At 56.4% G+C, this 25727-nt stretch overlaps 3 protein-coding genes across 8 annotated transcripts; 2 read left to right on the forward strand and 1 right to left on the reverse strand.

Annotated features, from left to right (window-relative positions):
* Positions 1-529: 529 nt before the first annotated feature.
* HRC (histidine rich calcium binding protein) lies at positions 530-4053 on the forward strand. Its single transcript, XM_036885656.2, has 6 exons — positions 530-2240; positions 2315-2385; positions 2934-3002; positions 3227-3281; positions 3706-3742; positions 3916-4053. The coding sequence occupies exons 1-6, from the start codon at positions 746-748 to the stop codon at positions 3950-3952; spliced, it is 1764 nt and encodes a 587-aa protein (XP_036741551.2). The 5' UTR covers positions 530-745; the 3' UTR covers positions 3953-4053.
* Positions 4054-4215: 162 nt separating this feature from the next.
* Positions 4216-24809, reverse strand: PPFIA3 (PTPRF interacting protein alpha 3). 6 transcript variants are annotated; one of them, XM_036885649.2, is made up of 30 exons: positions 24557-24807; positions 20182-20436; positions 19828-19929; positions 19298-19462; positions 18878-18952; positions 18349-18423; positions 17824-18045; positions 16680-16826; positions 16461-16595; positions 16223-16306; positions 15960-16091; positions 15449-15511; positions 15217-15296; positions 14781-14925; positions 14045-14232; positions 12856-13078; positions 12019-12182; positions 11776-11903; positions 10938-11031; positions 10545-10626; positions 9612-9812; positions 8291-8353; positions 8101-8127; positions 6896-7071; positions 6486-6583; positions 6093-6268; positions 5939-6007; positions 5550-5721; positions 5117-5154; positions 4216-5002 (listed from the first exon to the last, which is right to left on the reverse strand). In XM_036885649.2, the coding sequence occupies exons 2-30, from the start codon at positions 20419-20421 to the stop codon at positions 4508-4510; spliced, it is 4059 nt and encodes a 1352-aa protein (XP_036741544.2). In that variant the 5' UTR covers positions 20422-20436; positions 24557-24807; the 3' UTR covers positions 4216-4507. The 6 variants fall into 6 exon arrangements, with proteins under 6 accessions (XP_036741544.2, XP_057348738.1, XP_057348737.1 ...); XM_036885651.2 differs by having other exon boundaries at positions 4821-5002; positions 5083-5154; positions 24557-24809; XM_057492755.1 differs by lacking the exon at positions 8101-8127 and having other exon boundaries at positions 24557-24806.
* On the forward strand, positions 24177-25695 carry C15H19orf73 (chromosome 15 C19orf73 homolog). The gene is given in 3 exon segments (XM_057493293.1): positions 24177-24248; positions 24904-25074; positions 25221-25695. Coding segments are annotated over 3 exon segments (585 nt in total). The 3' UTR covers positions 25563-25695.
* The last annotated feature ends 32 nt before the right edge of the window (positions 25696-25727 follow it).

The following is a 25727-nucleotide window of genomic DNA, read 5'->3' on the forward strand; positions in this document are numbered from 1 at the left end:
ATCTGAGTCCCCCATCCCCCTCACCGTATTTATAGCCCTGGCCCGGCCCTGGCCCCTGCCCTCAGATCTGAGCTCCGGGGCCTGCAGGTCATGGGTACGTGTGCTGGGGCCATTTGCTTCCATCCCTCTCCAGGGCCTCCATCTCAGCAGAGGATCCCATTCCAGCCAGAAACTCCCTATAATCTAACCGCCAATCTTCCCATGGCAGGGGTCTCTCCCCTCAGACACGACCCTCCTCCTGCCCCCCCCCAGGTGCCCCAGGCGCCCCCAACTTGGCCCACTAAAAGTTTAGCTGTTGTCTGGGCAGCTGTCAAGCATGAACTTGTTGGCAGTCCAGTGTCAAGTCCTTTGGCCACTCTCTCCTGGCCAAGGAGAGACCCCTTCGCCCACCTCCTCCCCAGCTGGGAGGGGCAGGACGGCAGGGGAAGGCGGGGACTGACCCAGAATAACTCAGGGCTGAAAGTAAATTTAGCCACAGAGAAGGGAGGGGAGAGACCCTATTGGCTGTAAAGTGGGGAGGAGGGCCTGAGAGGGAGGTTAAGGGGGCTCCTGAGACTGCCTCAGAGGGGTGTCCAGCGTCCAGGACCAGAGGAAGGCAGAGACGAGAGAGACACGGCAAAGGAAAGTCACAGACACAAAGAAAAAGAAAGACCCAAAAAGGGTCAAGGACCTCAACATTCATCTACACAGCTACAGAGGCAGCTGGAGCGAGCCCTGGGAGAAGCTCGGCTGCCTGTCCGTCCCCATGGGCCACCTTGGGCCATGGCTGCACACTTCTCTCCTTTGGGCTGCTGCAGCGAGCCTGCTCCTCCCCCCGGCCATGACCCAGCAGCGGGGAGGGGCCGGGCCAGGTCCCAGCAACTGGAACAACAATGCAGGCGTCCCGGGGCCCTCGGAGGACATGTCCGGCAAGTTTGGCCACCCCATCCACAGCCATAGAGGCCACGGAGATGAGAACGAGGGTGTTTCCACAGAGGGTGGGCATCAATTCCAGAGCCACAGAGACCACGGAGAAGAGGATGAAGATATCTCCAGAGAATATGGTCACAGTCACGGACTCCAAGGCCACAGGTACCAAGGACATGAGGTCGGAGACGAGAACGTCTCTGATGAGGAGGTATTCACAGAGCGTGCGTGGCAGGCCCATGGGCACAGAGGCCATGTGAATGAAGACACGGACGATTCAGCCGAGCATGGCCACCACGTCCCTAGCCACAGGACTCATGGCCATCGAGATGAGGACGAAGATGAGGACGAAGTTGTGTCCAGTGAGCATCACCATCATATCATCAGGCATGTACACGGAGGCCACAGAGAGGAAGAGGATGATGAAGATGAGGAGGAGGAGGATGTCTCAGATGAGCATCACCATCATGTCCCTGGCCACGGATATCAAGGCCACTTAAAAGAAGGAGAAGAAGATGTCTTCTCCACTGAGTACAGATACCAGGCCCACAGGCACGGAGGCCACGGGGAGGAAGGGGATGATGTCTCCGAGGAACACCATCACCACATCCTCAGCCACAGACACCAAGAACATGGAGACACGGAAGATGAGGCTGAGCCCACTGAGCACTGGCACCAGGGTCCCGGACGTACCCACGACCTTGAACATGAGGAGGAGGAGGAGGAGGAGGAGATCACAGTCAAGTCCCGCCACCACGTGGCAAGCTACCAACCCCAGGCCCACAAGAGCTGGGAGGACCGGCATGCAGACGCCGAGGAGGAGGGGGAGGACCTCCCTGTCAGGCTGGGCCACCAGGCTGCCAGCCACGGGGAACAAGGCCTCAGAGATGAAGGGACTGGCCACAGAGGGCCCACCAAAGAGGTCAGCCCCCAGCCCCCGGAACATACGGGGGTTAAGGGTAAAGATTATTTGAAGGACAGGGATTCCGAGGAGGAATCAGAAGAGGAGCGCGGCTCCCAAGAGCAAGATGAGGATGGTCCAGGGCAGGGAGAAGGCACCCGCCGTGGCAGGCGGGACCGGGAGGATGCGGAAGACGAGGAGGAAGGTCATGGTCTCAGCCCCCGCCAGGGGGAGGAGGAGGAGGAGGAAGGGGCCGATGGGGAGAGGGAGGGAGAGAGGGCTGAGGTTCACGCCCCCCTGGGCCAAGGCCAACCGGAGGAGGAAGAGGAGGAGGGGCTGGAGGAAGAACTCCCCTTCACCATCATCCCCAACCCACTGGCCAGGAAGGAGGTGGCTGGAGGCGGCCCCAGTGAGGAGCGTGGTGAGGACGCGGGTAAGCGATCCGGCAGGTGGGTGCGGGGAGGAGCGGAGTGAGCCCGGGTCACTGCGGCCCTCCTGTGCCTGCAGGTCCGCAGGACGCCCAGGAGTATGAGAACTACCAGCCGGGGTCCCTGTGTGGCTACTGCACCTTCTGCAACGTAAGTCTCCTGCCCAGATCCGTCCACCAGCTCCCCCAGGAATCTGTCCCGGGGTTCAGGGGTGCCTTGGGAGGGCCCTGAGCAATGGGGTGGGGAGGGAGGCCAGGCGCAGTTCCAGGTGAAGAAACACACTTCTGGGGCCACACGGGGAACAGACTGGAGGCCAGGAGGCGGGGGAGGAGGCTGGGCCAACGGTCCAGGAAAGAGTGCGGCCTGAGCTGCACCTGAGGACACAGGATAGAGACAGACGGGAGGCTCTGGGACTGAGAGGTGGGGGGATGGGACTGGCGGCGGGCAGGCTGCGGGGACGACTGGGGAGAACAGTGAAGGGCCCGGCCGGCAGCAACCCACAGTGACGGGGATGTGGTCGTCCTGTTATAGGGAAAGGAGGTAGGAGGAAGGCGACCTCTGGGAGGTAAGCTAAGCTCAGTGTTGGAGGCAATGAGAGTGAGGACTTGGCAACATGTCCACAGGGTAGGATGGGGCACTGGTCGTGGCTCCAAACGGGGGTAGAGTTTCCATCCTAACCAGGGTCCTCCGGTCCCCAGAGATGCACTGAATGTGAGAACTGTCACTGCGATGAGGAGAACATGGGAGAGCACTGCGACCAGTGCCAGGTGAGACTTCCCCGGTCACAAAGGCTCCAACGAGCCCCGGAGATGGCCGGGACCACCTGAGCACCCCCAGCCCCAGATCCTGGCGTCTGTCCTCAGACTGACCCAACCCCAATCCCCAAACCCCCTATGCAGCCTTGATTCCACACAGCTCCTTCCTCTGACCCCCGTACGGCCCCGCCCCCATTCTGAGCCCACCCCTGACTCTCTCGCCATCCCGCCCCCAGCACTGCCAGTTCTGCTACCTCTGCCCTCTGGTCTGCGAAACTGTCTGCTCACCAGGTGAGCGTGGGCGGGGCCCAGGGAGACGACCCTCGTGGGGGCGGAGCAAAACCTGAGGGGCGGGACCGAAAGTTTGTGGAGCGGAGATAGGCCTGTGGAGGCGAGGCCAAGGCTGGGAGTCAATAGGTGGAGCGGGGTGAGCACGGAGAGGCGGAACCTGGATTGGGGAAAGGTTTGGGATAGATGCTGAAGCTTGGAGACAACAATGGTGAAGGATTGAGGGGTGGGCCTTGAACCGAGCGGGCGGGGCCAAAGCTAGGTCGAAGAATGGGAACACCCACAGCAAGGAGGAAGGAGCGGGACCTTGAAGGGAGTTCCAGTAGAAGGAATTCATTAGGGGAGGGACTAGGAAAAGGGGTGGAGCTAATCCTGACCAGAGGGACCCTAATTTCGCTCACGGAGTATCCAAACCTCTTTCTCACAGGAAGCTACGTCGACTATTTCTCCTCGTCCCTGTATCAGTAAGTGCGTGTGTGTGTGCGAGGGTGAGGGCCCTGTTTAGAGAGGCGCTCTCTGAGTATTGGACACCTTGTACTCCATTTACCAGTGGTAAAATGGGCAGGGTAACGATCTCTGAGCGTCCCGGGGTGAATTTTGGACGCTTCGGCTGTCCAACGCCTGTCCTCCTTTCCAGGGTCCTGGCGGACATGCTGGAAACTCCAGAATCCTGACCCGGCCGCGCGGCTGCGGCGCAGACGCACCTCCCTGGCCATCCAACCCTTCCCACGAGCCATATTTATTTCTCTGAATAAACGCGCTCCCCAAAACCTGACTGTCGGGCGTGGAGGGGTTTGGGCTTTTAAAGATCAGGGAACATGGGTGGGGATGGGGGCTTAGACTCGTGGGTCTGAGGTTGAAGGGGCCTGGACTCCTGCGTCGTCGAGGTGGTTGGCTTGCTTCCCTAGGGTCTTGACAAATCAGTCAACACGGGAGCTTTTTGAAACAGTTCTCTTTACCCGTGATCACTTGAGTGACGCCTGGGGCAGGAAGGCCGACCAAGAGTTGCGGTCGAGGGCTCCCGTGGCCCACCGTCCTCCCCCCACATCGTCGCCCAGTGGCATCATGAAAAGAGGATTCTCCCATGCAAACCCCGGAGCCAGAGGGGAACAGGGAGCGCAGTTCTGCACCCGCTACCCCCGGGGCACAGACACGGCCACAGCACGGAGGGCGGAGGGGCCCCGGGGACACGAGACACTGGGGAGAGGAGACCCTGCCCGCAGCTGACCTCAGGCTCCGGCTACCCGATGCATGGGGGCGGGGCTGAATGGCACAGGGGGCGAGGCTTGTAGCAGCGAGTCCACCCACCCTCCTTTCGGACGAAGGGGGAAGACTTGGGCCCCGCGACTGGGGAAGGGAAAAGGAAGGGGGCAGCCCCTCTCCGCATGCGGCCCGGGAGGGAAGCCCCGCCCCTCCCGCGGGGAAAGGGCACCCGTCTCCCATCGGAAACTGATCAATAAATTACAAAGCAGAGAAAAGGGAGGCGGAAGTTTGGGGCGGGATTTCTTCCTGCCCTCTTCTTTCCCCCTCTCAATCCAGTTCCTGTGGTTTGGTCCAGGCCCAGTCCATTTGTGAGGCGGCGACGCGCACTCCCTGCTTGTCTGTACAGATGGTCCAGCCGGCGGCGCGAGCTCCCCCTTCCGCTCTCCCCGGTGAGACCATACTCTGGGGAGAAGGGGGAACAGCCCAGCCTCTGGAAGATTCTTCCATCCGAGTGAGGTCACCTGCATTGAGCAGTGCGTGGAGCAGTGAAGATCCATTGTGCGGCCCCGAAACCCCCAAGATCGCCCTGTACAGTCCTCACCTGGAGGCCTACACTAGCAGGAATAGGTTCGCACCGAAACGCCGTCTGCCCGGGAACTCCCGGAAGTCTGGCCTGGAAGGAGAGCGAGTAGCGGTTCAGCCTGGAGCTTGCGCGCGCACACCCGCCCAGTTCCTCCCCAGGGTTTCTCCGATCCTCAACCCCAAGCGTCCTTCCTTGGATTTCCCCTCCCTAGATGACGACCTCCCGGTTCCACGCCGGTTTCCCTCCCTTCCGGTTGCCTTAAATTCATCCAAGGTGCCCCCAGGTGACAGTGGGCGAGTTCATTTCCCACCCTGGAAAGGGGGTGCGGGATTAATCCATTCTACACGGGGAGGAAGGAGTTGTCTTATTGGAGCGGCCCATTTGTCATGCGTGGGGAAGAAAGGACTAGGCCATTCCAGAGCTTGGACAGGGAGACTTCTGGAAGGGGAAGGGAAGAGGAGCTGTCTCATTTCGGAACCGTCTACCTTCCGGCTGCAGCTTGCGGAGGGGGAGCCCCGGCGAGCCCAGGGCGCCTGCTGCGGCCGAACGAAAGTTGGGGGGTAACATCTCAGCGGAATCTGGGGTTACGCCCCGCAGGTCTTTCTCTCGGAACATCTTTCTCCAAGACGGCGAGCGGCTGAAGGACTTGGCGCTGTCCTAGGTATAGGACCCGGGTAGCCCGTGAGGGACCAGGGCCTGACCTGACTCCGCCCCTTCATCTGACTCCACCCCTGTCCCGGTCTCTTCCCTCCCTTAACCCCGCCCCACGGCCCCGCCTCCAATCACTACTCGGCGGAGTCAAGCCCCACCACCGCAGCTCCGACCCTCCAGGCGCCGCTAGGAGCGGAGCCTTCTTAGCTGCTGCTGCTCCCACCTCATCCAGCCGCCGGTCTGTGCCCAGGGAGATAAGGTTGCTGAATTCCTTCTCCAAGAGCTGCCGGGCCTGGGGAGGAGAGGTGGGGAGGGGTTGCAACGTGCAGGCTGAGAGGTGGGGTGCCCAGTATGCCCCGGGCTAAGCGGCAGCTCACCTGCGCATTCTGCGTGGGTATCTGTAGGAGCAAGGCCAGGTCGGAGTAGTCGAAGGTCTCGTCCAGGGCAAGCAGCGCCCCATGCACCCCGCTTTCCGTGAGGTTCGTGGCGAATTCCTTCAGGCCCAGCCCGGACACCCAACCCATGACCCGCTCATTGGACCACACCATCACGTCTGGGATGGAAGGGACCCTCAGCCTCCGTTCGGTTCAGCCCATGCCCCCACCCCCATTTCCTCTTTCCTGGCCATACCCCTATGCTGGCTCCATTCCCACATTTATGGTGAGGCTTTTCTTCCCTGGCCTCTCTCCTCTCCCCTCACCATGCTGGCTCCAGCCCAGCCCCAAACCCCTCCACCTGTCTCCCAGCCAGAGTCATACTCTTCTACTCACCTCGGATCTGGGTCTGACTCTCTTCCCGCCTCCGCTCCAAGTCCTTTCGGTCATAGTTGAGCCGTTTCAGGCACATGATCCCATAATGCAGACTCACCCTGAGCAGCGGGGAAAGTGGAGTCACAGATGAGCTTTCACCACCTCAGCGGCTGATGCTCCTATGGGACCCTCCCCGTTGGCTGTGATCTTCTGGGAGAGGTCAGTGTAAGGTCAACTAGCCAAACTGCCTCCTGACTTGGACTTCTCCCAGTGGCGTCTTATTAGTGGCAGGGGCACAGGAGTCAGGATCTGAGAATCCAGGCGGAAGTGCCAACGACAGTCCCAGGAACTTTCCATCACCAGTCCCAGTGGCCAAAAACTCTAGAAGTGGACTTCCCCTTGGACTGTCCCCATTGGCCAGGCAGCCCCACCTGTGGAAGCTGTCCACCATCTTGAGTTGGCCCCGGAGCTCCTTCTTGTTGAGATGATCTAGCATGCGGGCATCCACTAGCGACTCCATGAAGTAGCTGCGGTATTGGGGTAGCCCCAGGCTGGGCAGCCAGTCGTTCCCAACCCACTCGTGGTTCATGTCGCCATATGCCAGGATCTGGGGCCATGGGCAGGTAGGGGAAGGGTCAGGCCTTCTGACCCCTTCCCATGTATTAATGAAGGGGTACAGTCCAACCCCCCCAGCCCAGGGTTGTTCTTTTTAGTCCCTACAGCAGGACAATGGCCAACCTCTGCTCGGGGCAGTGAACCAATCCAAAGTTGTCTTCTACTCTCTTGATGCAGAACAGACCCTTGTCTACTCAAAGTATGGTGCTTGGACCACAGCTGTGAACTTGCTGGAACTACAAGATCTCAGACCCCATCCTAGGCTGCTGGAACAGAATCTACATTCTTCAAGATCATCAGGTAATTTGAACTGTACATTCAAGTCTGAGAAGCGCCAGTCTAGCATCGTCCCAGCTCGTAACAGCGCATCAGACCAACATCACTACTCCCCCAAGTCAGGACAATGGATTCCTCCAACAAAGAATAACGGATCCATCCATCACACTTCACTGTCTCGAAAATACTAGTCTAACGCTAGTCCAACGATACTCTGTATCAAGCCAAAGTCCTTCATTTCTTTTAGCGGAAGTAAACAATGCACACTTCCCCCTGACCGGAAACAAAGACCTCTGTCCCCTGTAGTTCCTTCACCTCGAGCGAGCTCACTCCTCCCCTTTCCAGAGAATAAAGTGCGCTTCTCCTCCCCTACACCTCCGCCTGTGGCCGCCCCTCCCCGAATGCTTTCCCCTTTGCCCGGTACACTGAAACAGTCTCACATCCCCCTCAACCACAGGGCAAACGGGCTGTCCGGCGTCTCCCTCTAGTTATAGCAATGAAACAGCCCCAGAGCCCCGGCAACCGCGGTAATGGAACGGCCAGAGCAGCACTCTAACAACCACACAGTCCGAGCCGCTACACCGACCCCCACCAAGCCACAAAGATAGTCCAGAGCAGCTCCGCGCAGCGCCCCCGCGCGGTGGTGATGGAATGTTCCGGCGGGGGCGGGGCTCGGAGAGGGAGGGGCGTCCATGCAGCGTGCACAGCCTGTTCATGCTCCCACGTCCCGCCCCGCGCCCCCTACCTGCTCCCAGCTGATCTCCTTGGTCTCCTGACCCGTTAGTGGGAAGAGGGGAGAGAAGGGGTGGGTTAAGGGGCAGGCGGAGGAGGGCGGGAGGGACAAACAGACGGACAGACAGCCACAGATTCACACCCCCGCCCCGTCCCAGAGAGAGTTAGTGCCACCCCAAAGGCTGCCCGCAGGGGGCACTCACAGGCTTGGTCGTGGCTGTAAGGGACTCCATTTCCTCATGTGTCATCCACACGTTTCCTGTGGACTGAGGGGCGAGGGGTGTTATGGAGATGGAGGCCCTCCGGATAGGGTTGGGGAAGCGGGTAGTGCTTCTGGAGGCCCAGGCTATGTATATTTATGTACATCTGCTTTCTTGCTCAGAAAGGCCAGTCACTGATGTGGGCCAGGCAATAACAGAGAAAAGGAATGAGCATTTACTGAGCACCTGCTGTGTACCAGGCAAAAGAACATGAGCTTTGAAGTTCGGCAAATTTCGGGCCCTTCTGGGCATTTTGTTGTGTGGCCTGTGCAAATCACGGCACCTCTCTGACCTCACACAGATGTAGAGTGAGAATTCGGAATGAGGTGGCAGATAGAGCACCGGGGTGAATGGTTCGGGAGGGGTCGTGTATTCACATTAACTGAGCACCTGCTCCCAACAACCCCTCCAAGAGTTGAATTAGGAATTCAGACATTGACTCAAACATTATCTGTAGCTCCTCATGAGTGTCAGGCACAGTTGTAGGGTCTGATACCCAAGAAGCAATTTAAACATAGACTGAATAGTAGATGAGATTAACCATGTTAACGTCCTTAGGTATGATAAAGGCATGGTGGCTACCTAAGAGAATGTTATTTTTAGAAGATGCCTGCTAAAGTAATTTTCTGGGCTAACCTGCTACATCTGCAAATTACATTCAAGTGTTTCAGATACACACATATACACACACAGAGACACATACGTGTAAACAGCAAGAATGGTGAAAGGTTAACAACTGCTGAATTAGGCATGGGTACATATAAATATCTGTGTGGAACAAGAAGAAATATTAGAAGGCAGTTTATGTTATGGGGAAAATTAGGTGTAAATGTGCTAGGATAGTGGGGTGGGTGACTAGTTCAACTGTTGATTAGGGAGACCTCTTGGAGGAGGTGACATCTGAGCTCAGACCTCAAGAATGAGAAGCAGCCGGCCTTAGGGGACACGGGGGGGGGGGATGCTACAAGGAAAGGAAGCAAGAAGTGCCAAGGAGCAGAATTAGGGAAGGTGGGGGGCAGGGCCTCATAGGGAACCAAATGGATTTGGCTTTTTCTCCAGGATGGGGCCCCTCTGGCTGCAGTGTGTAAGACAGTCTGAGGAAGACGTGAGGGGGAGAACCCTACACACACATAGTCCAGGGGAGAGACGGTGGGAACAGTATCCAGGGGACAGCGCTGGAGTGAACCGGCCCCGGATAGGTCAGTCTGAGGACAAGAAGCGGCGCCCTGGCAGCAAGGGCTGGGATTGGCTTCTGGACACTCACCGTGCGGGAGGAGGCGGGGGCTGAGGGTGAGGTGAGTGAGACCATCTCCTGGATGGCGAGGCGCAGCTTGAGCCTGTGCAGCGGGTTGCTGATGCCAATCTCACGCTGGATCTCCGTGTCTGATAAATTGGCCATGATGGCACCACTCTTGACATTGGCTCGGCAGGCGGCCACATACCACGCAGGCATGCCTACCCACAGCTGGACCAGAGAGAGGCAGGGAGGGACGAAGAGGGAAGGAGAGAGACACACAGAGACAGAGGAGAGATAGGTGATATTGGAGGAAACACGGGAGAGAGACAGAGAGAAAGGGAAGGAGAGAGAGATGGGGAAAAGTAAGTGGGGGAGAAACAAAGACATGGGAGAGTTAGTAGTGAGAAGAAACAGGGCAGAGAGACAAGACAGTGTCAGAGGGAGACACAGGGGGACAAAGGAGAGTCAGAGACGGAAAATGCCAGAGTCAAGGGGAAAGAGAAAGATGGGGAGACACAGAGATAAGGAGAGACACACGGAGATGAGAGAGGCAGATGGGGAGAGACAGGAGCAAAAGACATGGGGAGAGAGGCATGGGAAGACCCACAGACATGGGAAGAAGCAGGAGGAATGACAAAAACACAGAGACAGCAAGGGAGGCAGAAAAACAGAGGCCAATAATTCCACAGAGAGAGGACATGGGGAGACACAAAGAGACAGAGAGACCACAGGAGACCGGGACCCAGGTGGGCATGCGGGAGGACGCAGGTCGGGAGGAGAAAGCAGCTGTTGAGATCAACAGGAAGCCCAATGCCTCGCAGGGCCCTCCGACCCCCACCCCACCTCCACTTCCACCTCTGGGTTAGGAGGGTGGTGCTGGGAGGACCCAGCCAGACCCTAAGGGTGGGGGTTTCAGAAGGTTAGGGGATCAAGAGTCAGGGAATTTCTGGGCCCTAGTACCTCCAGCCAGGAGACCACCGTGGGCCCATCCCAGGCAGCAAAGGGCAGGCCTTGGCGGCAGGCCTCTTCCAGAAGTTCATGCCTGGGGAGAGGGGGCCAGGGCAGGAGCTCTCAGGGCAGAGACGCCCAGCCCTCGTGGATGGCCCCCTTCACCACAGTTCCCCCCTCCTCCAAAGCACTTTTTACAAAGGTAGAAAACATGGCAGAAGGTTAAAAAAAATGTGAATCTAAGTACACTCCCCCGACCCCCAATCAAGAAAGAAGAGAAAAAAAAAATTAAGAGAAACTCTAGCGGTTCCCAAGTTTCCAGGCAAGCAAGTTCAGGATCTGGACACCGCCTCCCAACATTTCTCCCATGTGACCACAACCCGCCCCATATATGCACACACTCACTTCCTCTTGTTCCTTCGGTCCTTGTCTCCCGGGCCTGTCAGCTTGGCTAGCCCCAGAGGGTCAGTGGCCAAGGTCTCATCGGAGGGTGTTCCAGCTGGAGTCAGGGAGGGGCCAAAATTTGGAGAGTCTCAAGGGGGAGGCAGAATCTTTGATGCTGAGGGTGGTAAGAAGGATGCCACAGTGGGAGGCATCAAAGGGAGCCCCAAGGGAGAAGTAAATGAGGCCACATAGAGGGAGTGATAAAGCCAGACAGGGACCAATGTCACCATCCAGGAAGTGAATTGGAGACACCCCCAGAAAAGGGCTAGAGACACTGGGGTGGCCCGAGTAAAGCAGCAGCGGTGTGCTGGTAAATGTTTAACAACTGGTTCCCTGGAGATGGAGAGGGCATTTCCTGGTGTATAGCATTTGCCAATTTCCAGGGTGTACATAATCCTACCGATTACAAGGTGCCAATGTGATGTCAAGCAGCTCAAAAAATTCTGGAAAAGTTAACTATTGGCTTTCACAAGCCAGTACCATCAGGCAACAGCATACCAGGTGCCCTGCCTTTAAGATGCTCCTCTATCTTTCTCTATTTAAAAAAATAGGTAAATGAAATAGTAAATTCATTTACCCACCAGTCATTGATGCAGGCCTCAGGGCACCCTTTCCTTGTCCATCCTCCTCCCCCACCTCTACCAAGTCCTTGCCCTTCCACATGATAAATGAATTGACAAATTAATGTAAGACATGAATGAATGTCAAATGAATATGTAAAGAAAAAGAAAGAAGGAAGGAAGGAGGGAAGGAGGAAGTAAAGAAGAAAGGAAGGGTTGGTTAGCATTAAGGTACTCACCCAGAGAAGAACTGTCCCGGCCTGGTGGTCCCATCCGTCCCTTCTCCTTCTTGCCAAAGAGACGGCCTATGGATGACTTGATGCTCTTCTTCTTAGGGGCTTTGTGCAGGGAATCTGGGGTGCCTTCACTGGGTGAGCAGGAGAGAGTAAGGGCAGACCCCATCTGGGAAGCCTTTCCTTCCAAGTCCCCATCTCATCCTTCCAAGCAAGCCCCTCCCCATCCCATCCTTTATCCCTGCTGACCTTCCCCGTGAGGACCCCCCATCTTCCAGGGATCCTGCCTGCAGTGCCAAGGCCTGAGTCATTCTCTCAAGGCGGGCAGAACGGGGAGTGGGAGGTGGGGTGTCTCCTGGGATGGTTGGCCCCTCCCCTCGTGGAGCCCCAGCTTCCTCCTTAGAGACATGATTCTGAGGACAGAGAGGCAGAGATGCAGGATTGAGTAGGTGGGGTTATGTTAGAGGCTCCTCATTAGCTGAGATGTCTGTTTGGGGATGTCTGGGATGCCCCTGGTTTGGGTCACCATTTCTGAAAGTAGCTTGGATCAAGTGGGGGGTGAATTGCAGAAAAATAAAGGCATGATCCAGTTCCTCTGGAGATTGACTAGCTCATGTTCATGTTATTTTAGTTTCTGGTGTCAAGAGTGGGATCTGCTTGTCCTCAAGGAAAACTTATGAGTTACAGGTTCTGGAAGCAGGAAAGCTGGGTTTAAGGCGATAAAATAGGACTTATATCACTTATGCCTTCCATAAATGGTATCCTGAGGATCTAATGTCAATTCTGAGGATCTCATGGTAGTTTTTAAATGTATGTGTAGTACAGACAATTTTTTTTTAATCCCATGAAGAAACTTAATGTATAAAACAGGTTAAAAATAGGCATATCTGACTAAAGTACAAGTTAGGGTTCAGGAACTCAGTGGCTCAGCATTACCTTTATTCCCTGAGTTGGAACTTTTCAGGAAAGGTAAGATTGCTTTTGAAAACCACCAGAGTGAGGGGCTATTGTTGCTGTTTGTTGGGGAGTCCTGTTTATGACTACCCCCCACACCCTATCAAGCTGAGGAGACTTCAGAACACTCACAGCTTTGTCGGTGCCCTCACGGGCAGGGCTAGGGGGTGCCAGACGGGGTGTTGAATGGCCAGAGCTGGGAGGGGAGGGGCTGGCAAGTGTAGAGGTGGTGAGGGATGGGGGCAGTGAGCAGCTACTGCGGTAGCGGCCTAGTGAGTCCAGGCCAGAGCCAGACACCCGGCTCTCTAGTTCCTCTGCCCTTTGTTCTGTTGTCTCCTTCTCCTCTTGGATTAGCCTGAGGAAGAAAAGGGGGAAAACTGGATAAGGAAGGTTGGGTGGGGCGATAATAATTCTGAGGAAAGCACAATGAGGTTAGAGGATTTTGGTGGATTCATGATGGCCTCACAGGTTCAAGGGGAGCCAAGGGGTCATGATAGGCTCAGGAGGTCATAGAAGGATTGGGGTCAACAAGATAATCAATGTCTGCATCAGGGTGACCCAAAGAGAACCATTTGGTTCTGAAAAATCATAAAGGGATCACTAAGTACAAGAGGTCAAGTTCTAAGGAGGACAAGAAGATCAGGGTGAGAGCAGGAGCTCTGGAGTCAACCTAGGATCTGGGAAGGTCATGTAGTCTACATGGAGTATGTGAGAGTCAGTGCCTCAAGTCAAAATGAATTTGAACAAAGGTTGTGATCATTGTGGTGTATCTTCTGGAACCCATGGAAAATGTGTTATTAAAGAATTGCTAAATAGGGTGGTTTCTAGGAAATCAGCATAGACTTTATGTCAGTGGGGGATTCTTTAAAAATTGTGGATTCTTGTTATATTAGGTAGAAATTCCTGGTGTCTAGAGTTGAGGTTCATGCTAGAATAAGATTCTTGGTGTTTTGGGTTGGATACCTTGTGTTGAGATTTTTGCGGTACTCGGAGATTCTCTGGGTACTTTGTGAAGCCATGAAATCCACTGTACAAGAGGATTCTTGATATATTGGATTGAGAATTTTGGTATTTGGGGATGCAGCTTTTAGTATATTGGGCAATTGGGGGTACTGGCCAGGAGATATGCAAATAAAAGACATATGGAAGAGTTCTGGGAGTATCCTGTGGGGTTCTTTGTTACTGGAGAGTTCGGCTGGAAGAGTTCCTTCCTGAGTAGGTAGGAGAGGAGATGGGGTCAGGCCTTCAGATCAGTCTCCAGGGCCAGAGAGGCTCTGGGATCAGCTCAGGCAAGGTGGAGCCGGACTGGGCCAGCACTCACTTGATCTCTTTGTTGATGGCTTCCAGCTGTTCCTGAAGCATGATGGCCAGTGTCTGCACATCAGCCTGACCGCTGGGGGAGAGCAGCTCAGCCCCAAACATGCCCTCTGCCTCCTCCTCATCTGAACCATCCAGTTCCCCAGGGAACGGGGGTGGCATGGACCCCGCAGGGGCATTCCGCTCCCACTCCTGTCTCTGTGGTGGAACAGAGGGACACCAGGTGGGCAGGGGCCAAGGGCCAAGGTAGGCACTGGGTCTTCCCTCACCTCTCCTGACTTTGCCCACCCTCCATGACCTTACCCATACCCTGACACTGGCCTCACCATGTGACCCAGCCCCCACAGTCTTCCCAGCCCAGCTCTCGTAAAGTTCCCTTTTCTTGACAGCCCCCAACCCATGACACTACCCCCTCCCCTATTCCAGTTTCCTTTGACCCAGCCCACTTCCTTTCTTCACCTGCCCCACCTATTCTAGGACTCTACACCCTACCCATGGTCACCCAGACCCCACCCTATCATTCCTCTAAGGTTCTCACCAGGCAGCAGGATATCCACATGAAGAGACATCCAGGCAAGTGGGGACAGTGGAGTTGTGGGAGAAGGAGAGAAGACAGTGTGGGTCCAGGAGACCCTGCTTCTCACCTCAGCCCCCTTCCAGAGCCCAGTGTACTGGACTCCATTTCCCACTGTTGCCCACCCAGGCCCTGCTTAGTCCAGGCCCCGAAAGTGACTGCTGACCTTGGAGGGTTCATCCTTGACCCCTGACCAGCGGCCCCTCTTGCCTGCCCGGCCACTGCCAGCTCCATAGGGGTCTAGGTGGGTGCCAGAAGGTACTGTGGGTGCCTGGGAGTAACGGAGCTCCAGGGCACTGCCAGGGAGAGACCTGTGGGCATGGAAAAGCAGTCAGAGATCAAGGTGTCAAAGAAAGGGAACAGAGATCAGGGGTCATGGGGAAGGGCCTGAGGTCAGGAGAATGGGAGAGGGATAGGAAGTCAGAGATCAGGAAAAAGGGTCTGGGGTCAGGGGGTCATGAAGTCAGGAGTCAAAAATAACATGAATCAGCAGAAATCTCAGGACAACAGAGAGTTAGGAGGGGGAGACCTGGGCATCGGGAAGGATGAGCTTGGCCAAGGGAGCTCCACGGGCAGAGGTGGGGCAGGAGGGCTACTGTCACCTGGAGTAGGAGGATGGTGGCCTCCCCCGAAGCTGATCAATCTCCATCTGCATCCGCTCCATCTCTGCCAAGAGCTGCTCCTGGGGGGAGGGAATTGGAGGTATCAGGTCAGAATCTGCTCGGCCCCTGAGGAACAGCGCCTCCCAGCATGGCTGATTCCATCCTCCACCAGTGGCGGTTGCATTTCCCTGGTGGGAGCCCTCCCAGCCTATCCCTGCAGGTCCCTCCTTACCTTATTGAGCAGCAGCTCATCCTGAAGCTTCTTCATGTTGGCGATCTCTTCGCTCAGGGAGTTCTGTAGGGGATGCGGATACAGTCAAAAGGCGGAGCCTGGGAAGGGGCATGGCCTGGGGGCTTAAGTGCCCAGAGAGAGGCTGAGGGGACCCCAGGAGGAAGGAGGCGGGCACGAATGGTAAACTGCAGGTTGTGGTTGTGGGGCCAAAGATACATCTGGGAGCCCCAGAATTCGGCATCATTTATAGTTGCAGAAGATTCAGAGTTTTTGAGTCCACAGGATTAGAGGCTTGGGGAAAAGCCAAGAACTCAGGTCAGGATACGGGTGCCCCAGAATTCGGCCCTTGGGGTGTTTGGACTAGGTGAAAGAATGGTCCCACCATAGAGCTGAGACATCTGTCAAATTCAAATTCAGGGCGCCCAGATTTGGGGAGGACTCAAATGATGGTTTGGGAAAGCGTGTGGGGCCCCGGGATTCCAGGTCATCGGAGTCCTAGCTGAGGGCACACCTTCTCCTCCAGCGCCCCCATGCGCTCCTTGAGGTGAAGCTGTAAGCGTTCGTTGGACTCGCTCAGCAGTTTGTCCACGGTCTCAGACAGCCGCTTGTTGTGGTCATCGTTCATCTTCTCCCGCTGCCGAGCCTGCCCCAAGAAGAGCCCCAGCCGGGGCGCTGAAGCCCACCAAACCCAGGGCGGCCCCAGCCCCGCCCCTTCAACTGAACTCCTCCTCCAACCTCAAGCCCCGCCCTTCCCGCAATCATCTGCCCCCTCACCCTTTGCAGCTCCTGGTTCTTCTCCTCCAACTGGGCCTCCAGCTGCCGAAGCCTCTCCTCAAAATTCCCATGACGTTCTTCAGCCTAGACCGATGGACCCCATGGCATCTGACTTTGCCCCACTAGAACCCAGTCAGACTCCAAGCCCAGCTTCTCCATGGCTGGGTGCCAGACCCCGCCCCAAGAGCTCTAGGCTCCTCCCCCTCAGGACTCCAGACTTGTGATTCAGGCTGCTCACCTTGTTAAGCGCTGCTACACGCTGGGCCAGCTGCGCCTCTATCTCAGGCAAGGTCTCCGCCTTCTGCAGCGTCTGCTGCAGCTTCTGCTTGGCATCGTCCAGCCATTCGGCCAACTGACGGCTCTTCTCTTCACTCTGGGGAAGGACAGATAGAGGGGAGGGGCTAGCTCACGGGAGCTATGGTCTTGACCCAAAGCACCTTCCGGGCCGCATCCCCACCTGCCGGTACAATGACTCCTTGCTGGCCAACTCGTTCTCTAGCTTGTCGTTGGCATCTTGCAAAGACGTGGCCTCGCGCTGGGCGCTCAGGTAGCGCTTCTCCAGCGTCGTGATACGTTCCTCCATATCTTCCCGTTGCGCCAGAGCCTGTAGAGGTGGCAAAGAGCCAGTGGACTACAGCTTCCAGAAGACCCCAGGGGGCGCCTTGGCTTAGAACCCTAGATCAGGCGCCCCAGAGTATCCTAGGAAATGAAGTCCCCTGCCATCAGGGCGTTAATGGTGGAGCCACACCTGCCAAGAGCTCCCAAGAATAGCCAATGTTTGGTCCCCCGCCACCTGAGAGTTAAAACAGTGGCATCACACCTCCCACGAGCTTCTAAGGGCAATACTGTCTTAGACCCTCCCCATATGGATGACCTAAGGCCCCAGGGGATAGGAAGTCTCTACTCTTCTTTAATCCACTCCATTAAAAAAATCCAGGCCTCAGATTTTTCAGCAACTTTTAGCACAGCCCAGGTTTACAATCACAGAGCAAGTACACTAGGGTCTCATGGAAAACAAAGGTCTCTTCCATCTGGGATTCCCCCAGGGTAACACAGGCTTAGAAAACCAGAGTAGGTGCTCCAAAGTCTCACGGGAGATAGACTCTGTCTGGGAGCTCACCACACCTCCCAACAGGCCCCAGAGTCATCCAGGTTTATAATCCAAGATGAAGGCCCCAGTGGATGATGAAAAATAAAGCGCTCACTGTTCTGTCTCATCCAGTGCCTTCAAGAATCCATGCCCTACATTTCCCAGCAGTTCCTGGGGCATGGGAGTTAGGATCAAGGGGCCTAAGCCAGGATGGGGTGAAATAATGCAAACAAAGGAATTCAATTAAGACCCTCAAGAGTATTTCCCAATAATAGTTACCACCAGTTACTGAGTGCCTACCACGTATGTGCCATGTGACAACCCTCTGGCAAGCATTATATATATCCCATTTTACAGGTGAGGACACAGGCTCAGAGAGGAGAAAGCACACAGCTATGGACTGAATCCAGATTCCACCATTCATGAACTCTCTGACTTTGGGCAAGGGGAACCAGGAGGACTAGGGGGAGGGGCGGGACAGAGGGCAGCCCACCACGGGCTCCGGCCTCACCTCCTTGAGGTCGCGCTGGAGCTTGGCGTTAGCTTCCTCGGCCTTACCCAGCTCGCGGTGGGCGGTGCCCAGCTCCTCCTCCAGCTGGCTCATCTGGCGGCACAACACCGCCAGGCGCTCCCGCAGCTGGCACACCTCCGCACGCTGCCGCTCCATGGCCTCCTCCAGCTCTGCCGTGCGCCGGCTCGAATCCGCACCAGGACCCAGGCCATTGGCAAGGGTCTGGAGTGGGGACAGTGAGGGAGGTAGGGACAGAACCCAGCATGGGGAACAGAGAGAGAGAGAATGCAAGGAGAAAGTTGGTGGGGGCGGGTGGGCAGGAATCGAAGAGGTCACAGAAGTTAGCTAGGCGATCTGAATCAGAAGTCAAAGGTCAGTAAAGGTCTTAGGAATTCGGATGTCCTAGGTCAGTGAGGATCACATCAAACACTAACAGGACCATCACAAAGTCAGGGGGCTGAATGGTAGTTATAGGGATGGGGGCCAATGAAGAGCAAGGGGGAGCCAAGAACTTCCTCCTCTTACCTGCCCGTCCCCATCCTTGCCTGGCTCTTCCAGCCCAGACCGGCGCCTAGACAGCTGTTCTCGAAGGCTCAGAGTCTGGGAACAGAGAAGAGAAGTCAGGGCTAAGGGAGTCCTCACACCCCAAGCTCTGCTTCGCACTGGCACTGCTCTGCTGCCCCCCACCCCACAGTTCACCCTTAGACCTTGCACCCTTACCCCTCCTTAGCCCCCTGCTATGAGGGCACCCACCCTCACTCTTACTCCTAGCCTCCATGTGGCAGTGTCCTCTTTAGCCCTGACTGGCCCCACCCTACATTTCCTGCCTAGTGAGTCCACTAGACATAAGCACCAGGGCTCGCCCTCACTGGGCAGCTCTCCCCTCAGGCCTGCCAAAGGGGTCCCTCCTTAGAGCCCTACCAAGTCTCTCCCTAGTCCAACTCCATTGGGCTTCTGCCCCACTCCTGGCCCCGCAGATTCTGGAATCCACCCAGTCAGCTCCACCCCATTGGTGGCCTCTTAGATCTTCCCCCCTTCTTAGCCACACTGCCACCTCTTGATTGCTCAGCTCCAGCTCCTCCTCTAGCACTGCCACCCGCTCCAGCGCCATCCGCAGCCGCTCCCGGACCTGGGGATGGAGGCAGAACAGAGATGGAGATCAGACCCAATCTAGGACAACTGACTGTGACGCAGAACACCCCTGGAACGGGCAATATTTGTATTCCTCTGTGATGGGTGTGTAGACCCAATCAACTACTAAAACAGGCCCACCCTCTGGGAGCCCCCATCCCAATTCCCTTTTCTATTATCGACCAGTCAGGTCCCATTCTGAGCAGCCTGACCCAATCAATCACAATCAACGTTCTTCCCACTTAGGACATCCCCAATCATAGCCAGAATAGCTCCCATTCAGGTCAGCTCCAACTGAAACCCCAGGGTTTCCGTTTTCCATACAGGCCCTGCGGATTCTCACCTTCTCATCCAGGGCCTTGTGATGCTCGAAGAGGGATTTTAGGGCCTTGAGCACCTCCACCTCGGAAGAGACCCCGCCCGGGGACTGGGCCTGACGCTTCACCACTGTCATGCGCAGTGACCTCTCGTGCCTCGATACTAAGCACTCCAGGTGTTCCAGGAGAAGCTATAAGGGCAGAGCACGGGGCCAAGGAAAAGAGGGCAGGAGAGAGCAGGGAGGAGGAATAGGGTGGTTCAGATAGGTAGGGAGAACACATGGAGGAACAGATAGGGCCAAGCAAAGGAGTAGGGAGAAAGGTCAGAAAAAGGATAACAGAGGTAGGGGCAGAGTCAAAGGAGTGGCACAGGAATAGAGAACGGTTATAGAGATGGGGAGTGGACATGAAAGGAAGAGGGGGACCAGAGGTGACCGGCCAGGAAGTGGGAGCAGGGAGGAGAAGACAGGCAAGTGAGAAGCGAAAAATAGATTTGATAGGCTACAACACCCCCGAGGTCCCGCCCACCCCTTAGGCCCCGCCCCTAGCCCCTCACCCGCGTGTTGTTCCGCTCCGCCTTCAGCTCTGCAATCTCCTCCTCCCGCTCCAGCAGCTGCTCCCGACATAAGTTCAGCTCCTTTGTCAGAGCCGCAAACTCCTGTCCAGGATTGGAACGATTAGATCAATCCTTTCCCATCTTCCTCATTCCATAGGACTGGGAATTTGAAGGCCCACCCTCCATACTAAGCCACGCCCCTTTCAACAACCAGGCTCCGCCCACCACCGGCAAGCCGAGACCCCTTCTCCCCTGCAAGAGCCAACAAGTCCCACCCCTTCCGGACCGCCCTCTTCACGCCTTCTCTGGTTGAGGCCCCGCCTCCCGCAGGCCCCGCCCTGGCCGAGCCCAGACCTGGGGGAGCGCGATGCTGAGCTGGCGCTGCAGCGAGTCCTTCTCGTGGCCCAGCTCGCGCAGCCGCAGCTGTGCTGTAGCCAACCCGTCCTGAGCCTCGCGCAGCGTCTCGAGCAGGCGCTCGCGCTCCGTGAGCATCGTGACCATAAGGCGCTCCAGCTCGCCGCCCGCCTCGTCCGGACCCAGCGCCGAGCCCCGCCGGCCATCCTCGCTGATGGTGGGCATCACCTCGCACATCATGGCGGCGGTGCTGGCCTGCGGATGCGGAGAGGGGGCAGGGAACAGAGACCAACCTCGTCAAGGTAGAGAAACTGAGCCACGGCCACTGGGATACTACATAGTGGAAACCGAGGCGGGGCAACCCAGAAATTTCACAGAAGAAACCGAGGTCCATCCATTCGGATCATGGCACAGGAGAAATGGAAACCCATTGCTCTTCAGGAAACCAGGCCAGGCTTACCTGGGTGAGAGGATCTGGGGAAAACCGAAGTCAGATTCCATCAGACACTGAGAGCAAATCTAAGCTGGGCCTATTCAGAGAACCAAAGCTAGGTGGCCCATTGCCTGAGTAAATGTGGACAAATTAGTCTATCTATTTTGGCCCTGCTGAGAATACCCCTCAACCGACTGCATGAGTAAACTGAAGCCCAGGTGAGAATCATGCCTTCAGGAGGCCACACAATAGGGTCACAGAAAGAGGTCACTGGTACGTGGTTACCTGTATAATGTCACAGGGATGGTCTTCAGCTACCCAACTCCTGCCTCCTTCAGTTTCTCAGCTATCTAGATCCCAGCTTCCAAAGACTCTATAAAGACCCTCTCCACTTGGGAAAGAGAGAGAGGAAAAAAAGAGCAGGGCACTATGGTAGCCATCTCCCACCACCCAGGAGTCCAAGATCCATCTCCTTCATCCCTCAGGTCACAGGAGTCCAAATCCCCAAGTCCCTTCCCCCAGACCAGGAGTCTGAGCCTCTAGTGCCCCACTTCCCTGGGGACACAGTCTGGCTTTCAACCTCCAACCTTAGACCCAGAAATCCCAGCCTTCAGGCTCCTCCTTGCCCAGAACCCAGAAGTCCAGGCCTCTAGGCCCCAGGAGTCCAGGGGCAGGAGCTGTGGGCGGAGACGGAAGGAGGAGGCATCCTGAGCCGCTCCCTCCACACACAGGTCAGACAAGTCCGGCTGGCAGGGCTGAAAGCAGGAGGGACTTTCACTCTGTTTCCTCCTTTTTGTCTCTCCCTTCGGGCAACAGCATAACCAGTTCTGAGAGTGGATGGTTCCCAGCCCCACCCAATGTGAGGACTATGTCCAAAGCCTATGACTGGGGTCTTGGACTCCTCTAAGGAGAGAAGGAGACTGAAGTCCCTGGGACCCAGGAAAGGAGGCAGCTGGGTGCCTGTACCCTTGGGTCTTTGAAGAGGTGGATCTGGGAATCTAGTCAACTGAATCCCAGCACTATGAAACCATATTCAGGACAATGGAGGACAGGCTTAGGCCCCAAACCAATACGGTGTCTAGAACCCAGAACCTACTTAAGAGCTGCAATAGAGGATGTTTTAGGAAGGCTGCTCTAGAACTTCAAATTCACTGAGAAGAAAACAAAATTCAGCAAGGCTGGACATAGAATCTAGAAAGTCACTGGCATGAGACACAGTCAGTGCAGAAAGGGCACATGCTTCCACACTGACTGTGCTTGGAATAAGGTGTGCTTATAGGGCCATGTGGAGGGGCATATTCTAGAACCCAGGTCTGGAACCTTGAGTCAGCCAAGGACAATCCAATAACTTAAAGAGTATCTGGATCATGCCAGAGCCCCAAACATGGAGGGGAGCATAATGATATATATCTAAGAACATACTTAATTCAATGCATAACACACCTAATCAAGAGACATAATGTAGAACTCAGATCCTACCAGAGCTGAAGGTAGAACACAGAATATAGCAGGGGTGACATTCTTGGTCTTATCATGTATGTAGATAAAGCTAAAACTCAAAAGGCAGAAGATATGCCCTAAAATTCTGAACATGCATTAGCGCTGAAGAAAAACCTAGAAAGTAACAAGGAGTTCACCTGGAACTTAGAAGTGCCTGGGGGAAGATGCAGAAGGATGCATATTGGGAACTGAGAATTTACTGACATTAGAACTGAGCTGGCAAAGGGGGGTGGGTGGGGATGTTCTGGAAATGAGGACATTTCTAGGCTGAAGACTCCAAAGAGGAGAGAGCCTAGAGCATACTTTGAATGTTGATTTGGCAGATGTAAGAGGAGGCCCACAATCCACAAATTTTAAACCAAAGTCACACTACGGAAAAGATGGACAGAGAAGGTGGGAATAGATAGGCATAGAACCTAGAACGTAAGGAAGGAAGATGTAATGTAAAACACTTCTGTGGGAATCCTCTGGATTTAAGACTATAATTGAATGGAACCTAAAATAAAGAAGTACATTCTAGAATTGAAGACACAGTTTGGAGAAAGGCTAGAGCACTAAATTGGAACACATACATTCTAGAATGATTTTAGATTGCCCCTGGGAAGATAATGGACTCTAGAACAATGCCAAGGATATGGCTGGAAGCTGGAACATATCTGAAATGAAATTTTAGCAGAAAATAAACAAGGAAAGGTTTCTAAAATTCTGAAACTATCTGAGGAGAAGGTGGTATCAGAATTTGGCTTGGGGGCATTACCTAGATATTTGAATTCACCCGGGAAAAGATGTATCTGGAGTTTGGCATCTAGCCTAGAGTTTAGAACATATCTTGGGTGAAGACAGAACAAAGACAATGACTGGGAGTGTTCTGGGATTTAGAAGGAATCTAGAGCACTGCAAGGGCACATGTTTAACTGGAAATAAGGAAGGCAGTGGTTAGGTTCTAGCTCACCTAAGAAGCCTAGGCTACAGAACACCTCTGTAGGAACAGAGGTAATCAGCCTATGAGTGTGTTTAGAGTATGGGACATCATGATGTGGAAACATCACGATAGGGTACTGGAAACGTCTCAAGAAGCTGGGTCCCAGGGGACAGAGAGAGAGGAGAGCCCCAGGGAGCCCTGCACCTGAGATGATATGGGAATGAGGCAGGGGTTTTTCAAGGCCACCAGAGATGTCAAGTTGATGGAGGGTTATGAGGCCATAGGACCTGAGACCCTAAGAGCATGAGCTGAAGAGCTAAATACTTGGCAGAGGTGGGGGGAAGGGCCGGGGCCCTGGACTCCTGAGTCCTTCTAGAGATAGGGGACAGGGGATGGAGGCTTGAATCCTGAATGCTTGTTGGGAGGGAGGCCTGGGGCAGATGGCTTTGGTGGGCAGTGCAGAAGCTGGGGTCTGAATTCCCGGGTCCCTGAGGGGTTTCAGGACTGGGTGCAAAGCTAGGTCTCCAGGGTGGGCAGAAGCCAGGAAATTGCATTCTGAGTCCCTGAGAGGAAGAGAGTCATGGCTCCTGAATCCCTAAGGGGGCAGATGCTGGGTATATTTATGTGAGGGCCACAGAGTCTCTAAAGGGAGCAAAGCCTGGGAAACTGGATTCCTGGGTCCTGAGGTGAGGGCTTCCAGCCGAGGGCTTTCGCCAGACAGAATGAGAGTACTGACAGCGCTCCCAGAACCGGGTGGGAGCTGGATCCTGGATGCCAAGGTCTCAGAGGTGGACCAGGCAGGAACATTCAGAAGCCAAGACTCCTCAATAATCAGTTAGGGCCCCGGAAACCTGGGGTGCTGAGAACGGGCCAGAGGAACCTGAGGCCCGGGTGCCCGGGTCATGGAGGGCCCGGGTATCCCCGGGTCATAGGTGCGGCGGGGGGATTCCCGCGCCGCCAGTGCCCCCTCCCCGACGGCGGCGGCAGCGGTAGGTGGGGGAGGCGAGGCTGCCGAGCGCGCTGACCATGGACAGCTCCAAAGCGGGCCTGTATCCAGGGCCGCCGCCGAGCTGGCCTGGACTGAGGGACTCGGCCGGCTGTTCAAGCCCGAGGGCCGGAGATGGGCAGACCAGTGCGCGAATGGGGGACTATGCAGACGTGACGGGGGGCGACTGGCCCTCGCTGGAGGAGTCTGACACAGCGGCGGCCAGTGTCTGGACTGGGCTGAAGAGGAGGATCTAGGTCCAGAGGGGATTCCCGGGGCTGAACTGGGAAATCCAGGCTCCTGGGCCCTGGAGGAGGTGCAAGGAGGCAGTACGCCTGGGATTCTAGGGTTCGGTTGGGGACTCTGAGAGCCGGGAGGGGCACGTCTGAGTCTCTGGGGTTGAGCGGTGAAATCTGGGCTCTGGGGTCCCCGGGGATGAAGAAGGGAATCCAGGATCTCGGGGAGGCGGGGAAAGCTCGGCGAGGGGTCCCCTGGGTGGGCGCTGCCGGGCGGGCCGGGCCGGGGTTCTACCTACCTGGTCCGCGGCGGCTGCGGGCGGAGCTGGGCTGCAGGAGGGACGTGGGGTGGGGTGGGGGGACCGGGCGGGGCCCCTGGCGGCAGCCGGGGCCCGGATCTGTGGCTCGGGAGCCCTGTCTCCGCCGCTCGCGCGGGCTCCGCGTCTCTTGCTCCGGCTTCGGCGCTGGGAAACCCCCCCTCACGTTCTCACAGCCTTCAACCCCCTAAAATAGCCCCCTGCCCCTGTCACCGTTCAGCCTCCCCCCGCGAGGCCGCAGCCGCCAGATCCAGGGGTGCCCACCAGCGCCCCCCAAATCCCACCTTCCCCCCAAAAAAATTCCTCCTCCCTCCCCCCACCCCCCACAGCTCCAGTGCGGTTGTGGCCCCTTTAACGGGAAACTGACAGACGGCGCAGAGTGGCCAATGAGAGGGGGTGTCGGCGCCGGCCGGATGCTAAACCCCGCCTCCGCAAGGACCGGGAGGGGTCGCGCGGGCGGAGAGCGGGAGGAGGGGCTCAACGCGCGCCAGCCAATAGGCGTGCGGCGTGCTGCGGCTGGGGCGGGAGGCGGAGCCCGGCCGGGAGATGATGTCACCTGGAGCGAGTGGTGAGCGGCGTGGAACGCGAGTCGCGACCCCGGATCCCGGCGGTGGCGCGTTGGCCCTTGCGCCGCACGGGACACTAGGGCTGGGCCGTCGGCGAAGTGGGAGTAAAGGTTGGATTTTAAGGCCGGAGTGGCTTCAGGAGATACGCTCTCAAATTGGAAGGTGGGGTGAACGCCGGGTCGCCGAGTGCACCTTATTCTGCACCCCTTGCGCCCGCTCCGGGAACTGCACGTCGCACCCCCACCCGGCCTCCCACGCAGAAGATAGTATGGCTTGCAGGGCTCCCCCGACAGTAGAGGCTAATGGTTCGCTCCGCTCCGCCCCCACAGAGGCCGCCCACTAGCTCCTGCAGCGTTTCAGGACTCCTGGGTCTGACCGGCTGCGGAGGAAGGGGCTTGTCCGCCTGTCTTAGACTCTCCTAGGGGTAAGGGGAGTTGTGTTGTCTTCAGTTCTGACACCGCACTCAGACCCAGGCTGGGACCCAGCCTCGGCCATTGGACTTGTCCCTAGGAAACTCTGCCTTGAGACCTGGGGAGAACTCTTTACCTCTGCTCTCATACTCTGGAAAGGGCTCCTTCAGGGCCTGG

The sequence above is a fragment of the Manis pentadactyla genome, chromosome 15 (genome assembly GCF_030020395.1).
Source record: "Manis pentadactyla isolate mManPen7 chromosome 15, mManPen7.hap1, whole genome shotgun sequence".
Lineage (NCBI taxonomy): Eukaryota > Metazoa > Chordata > Mammalia > Pholidota > Manidae > Manis > Manis pentadactyla.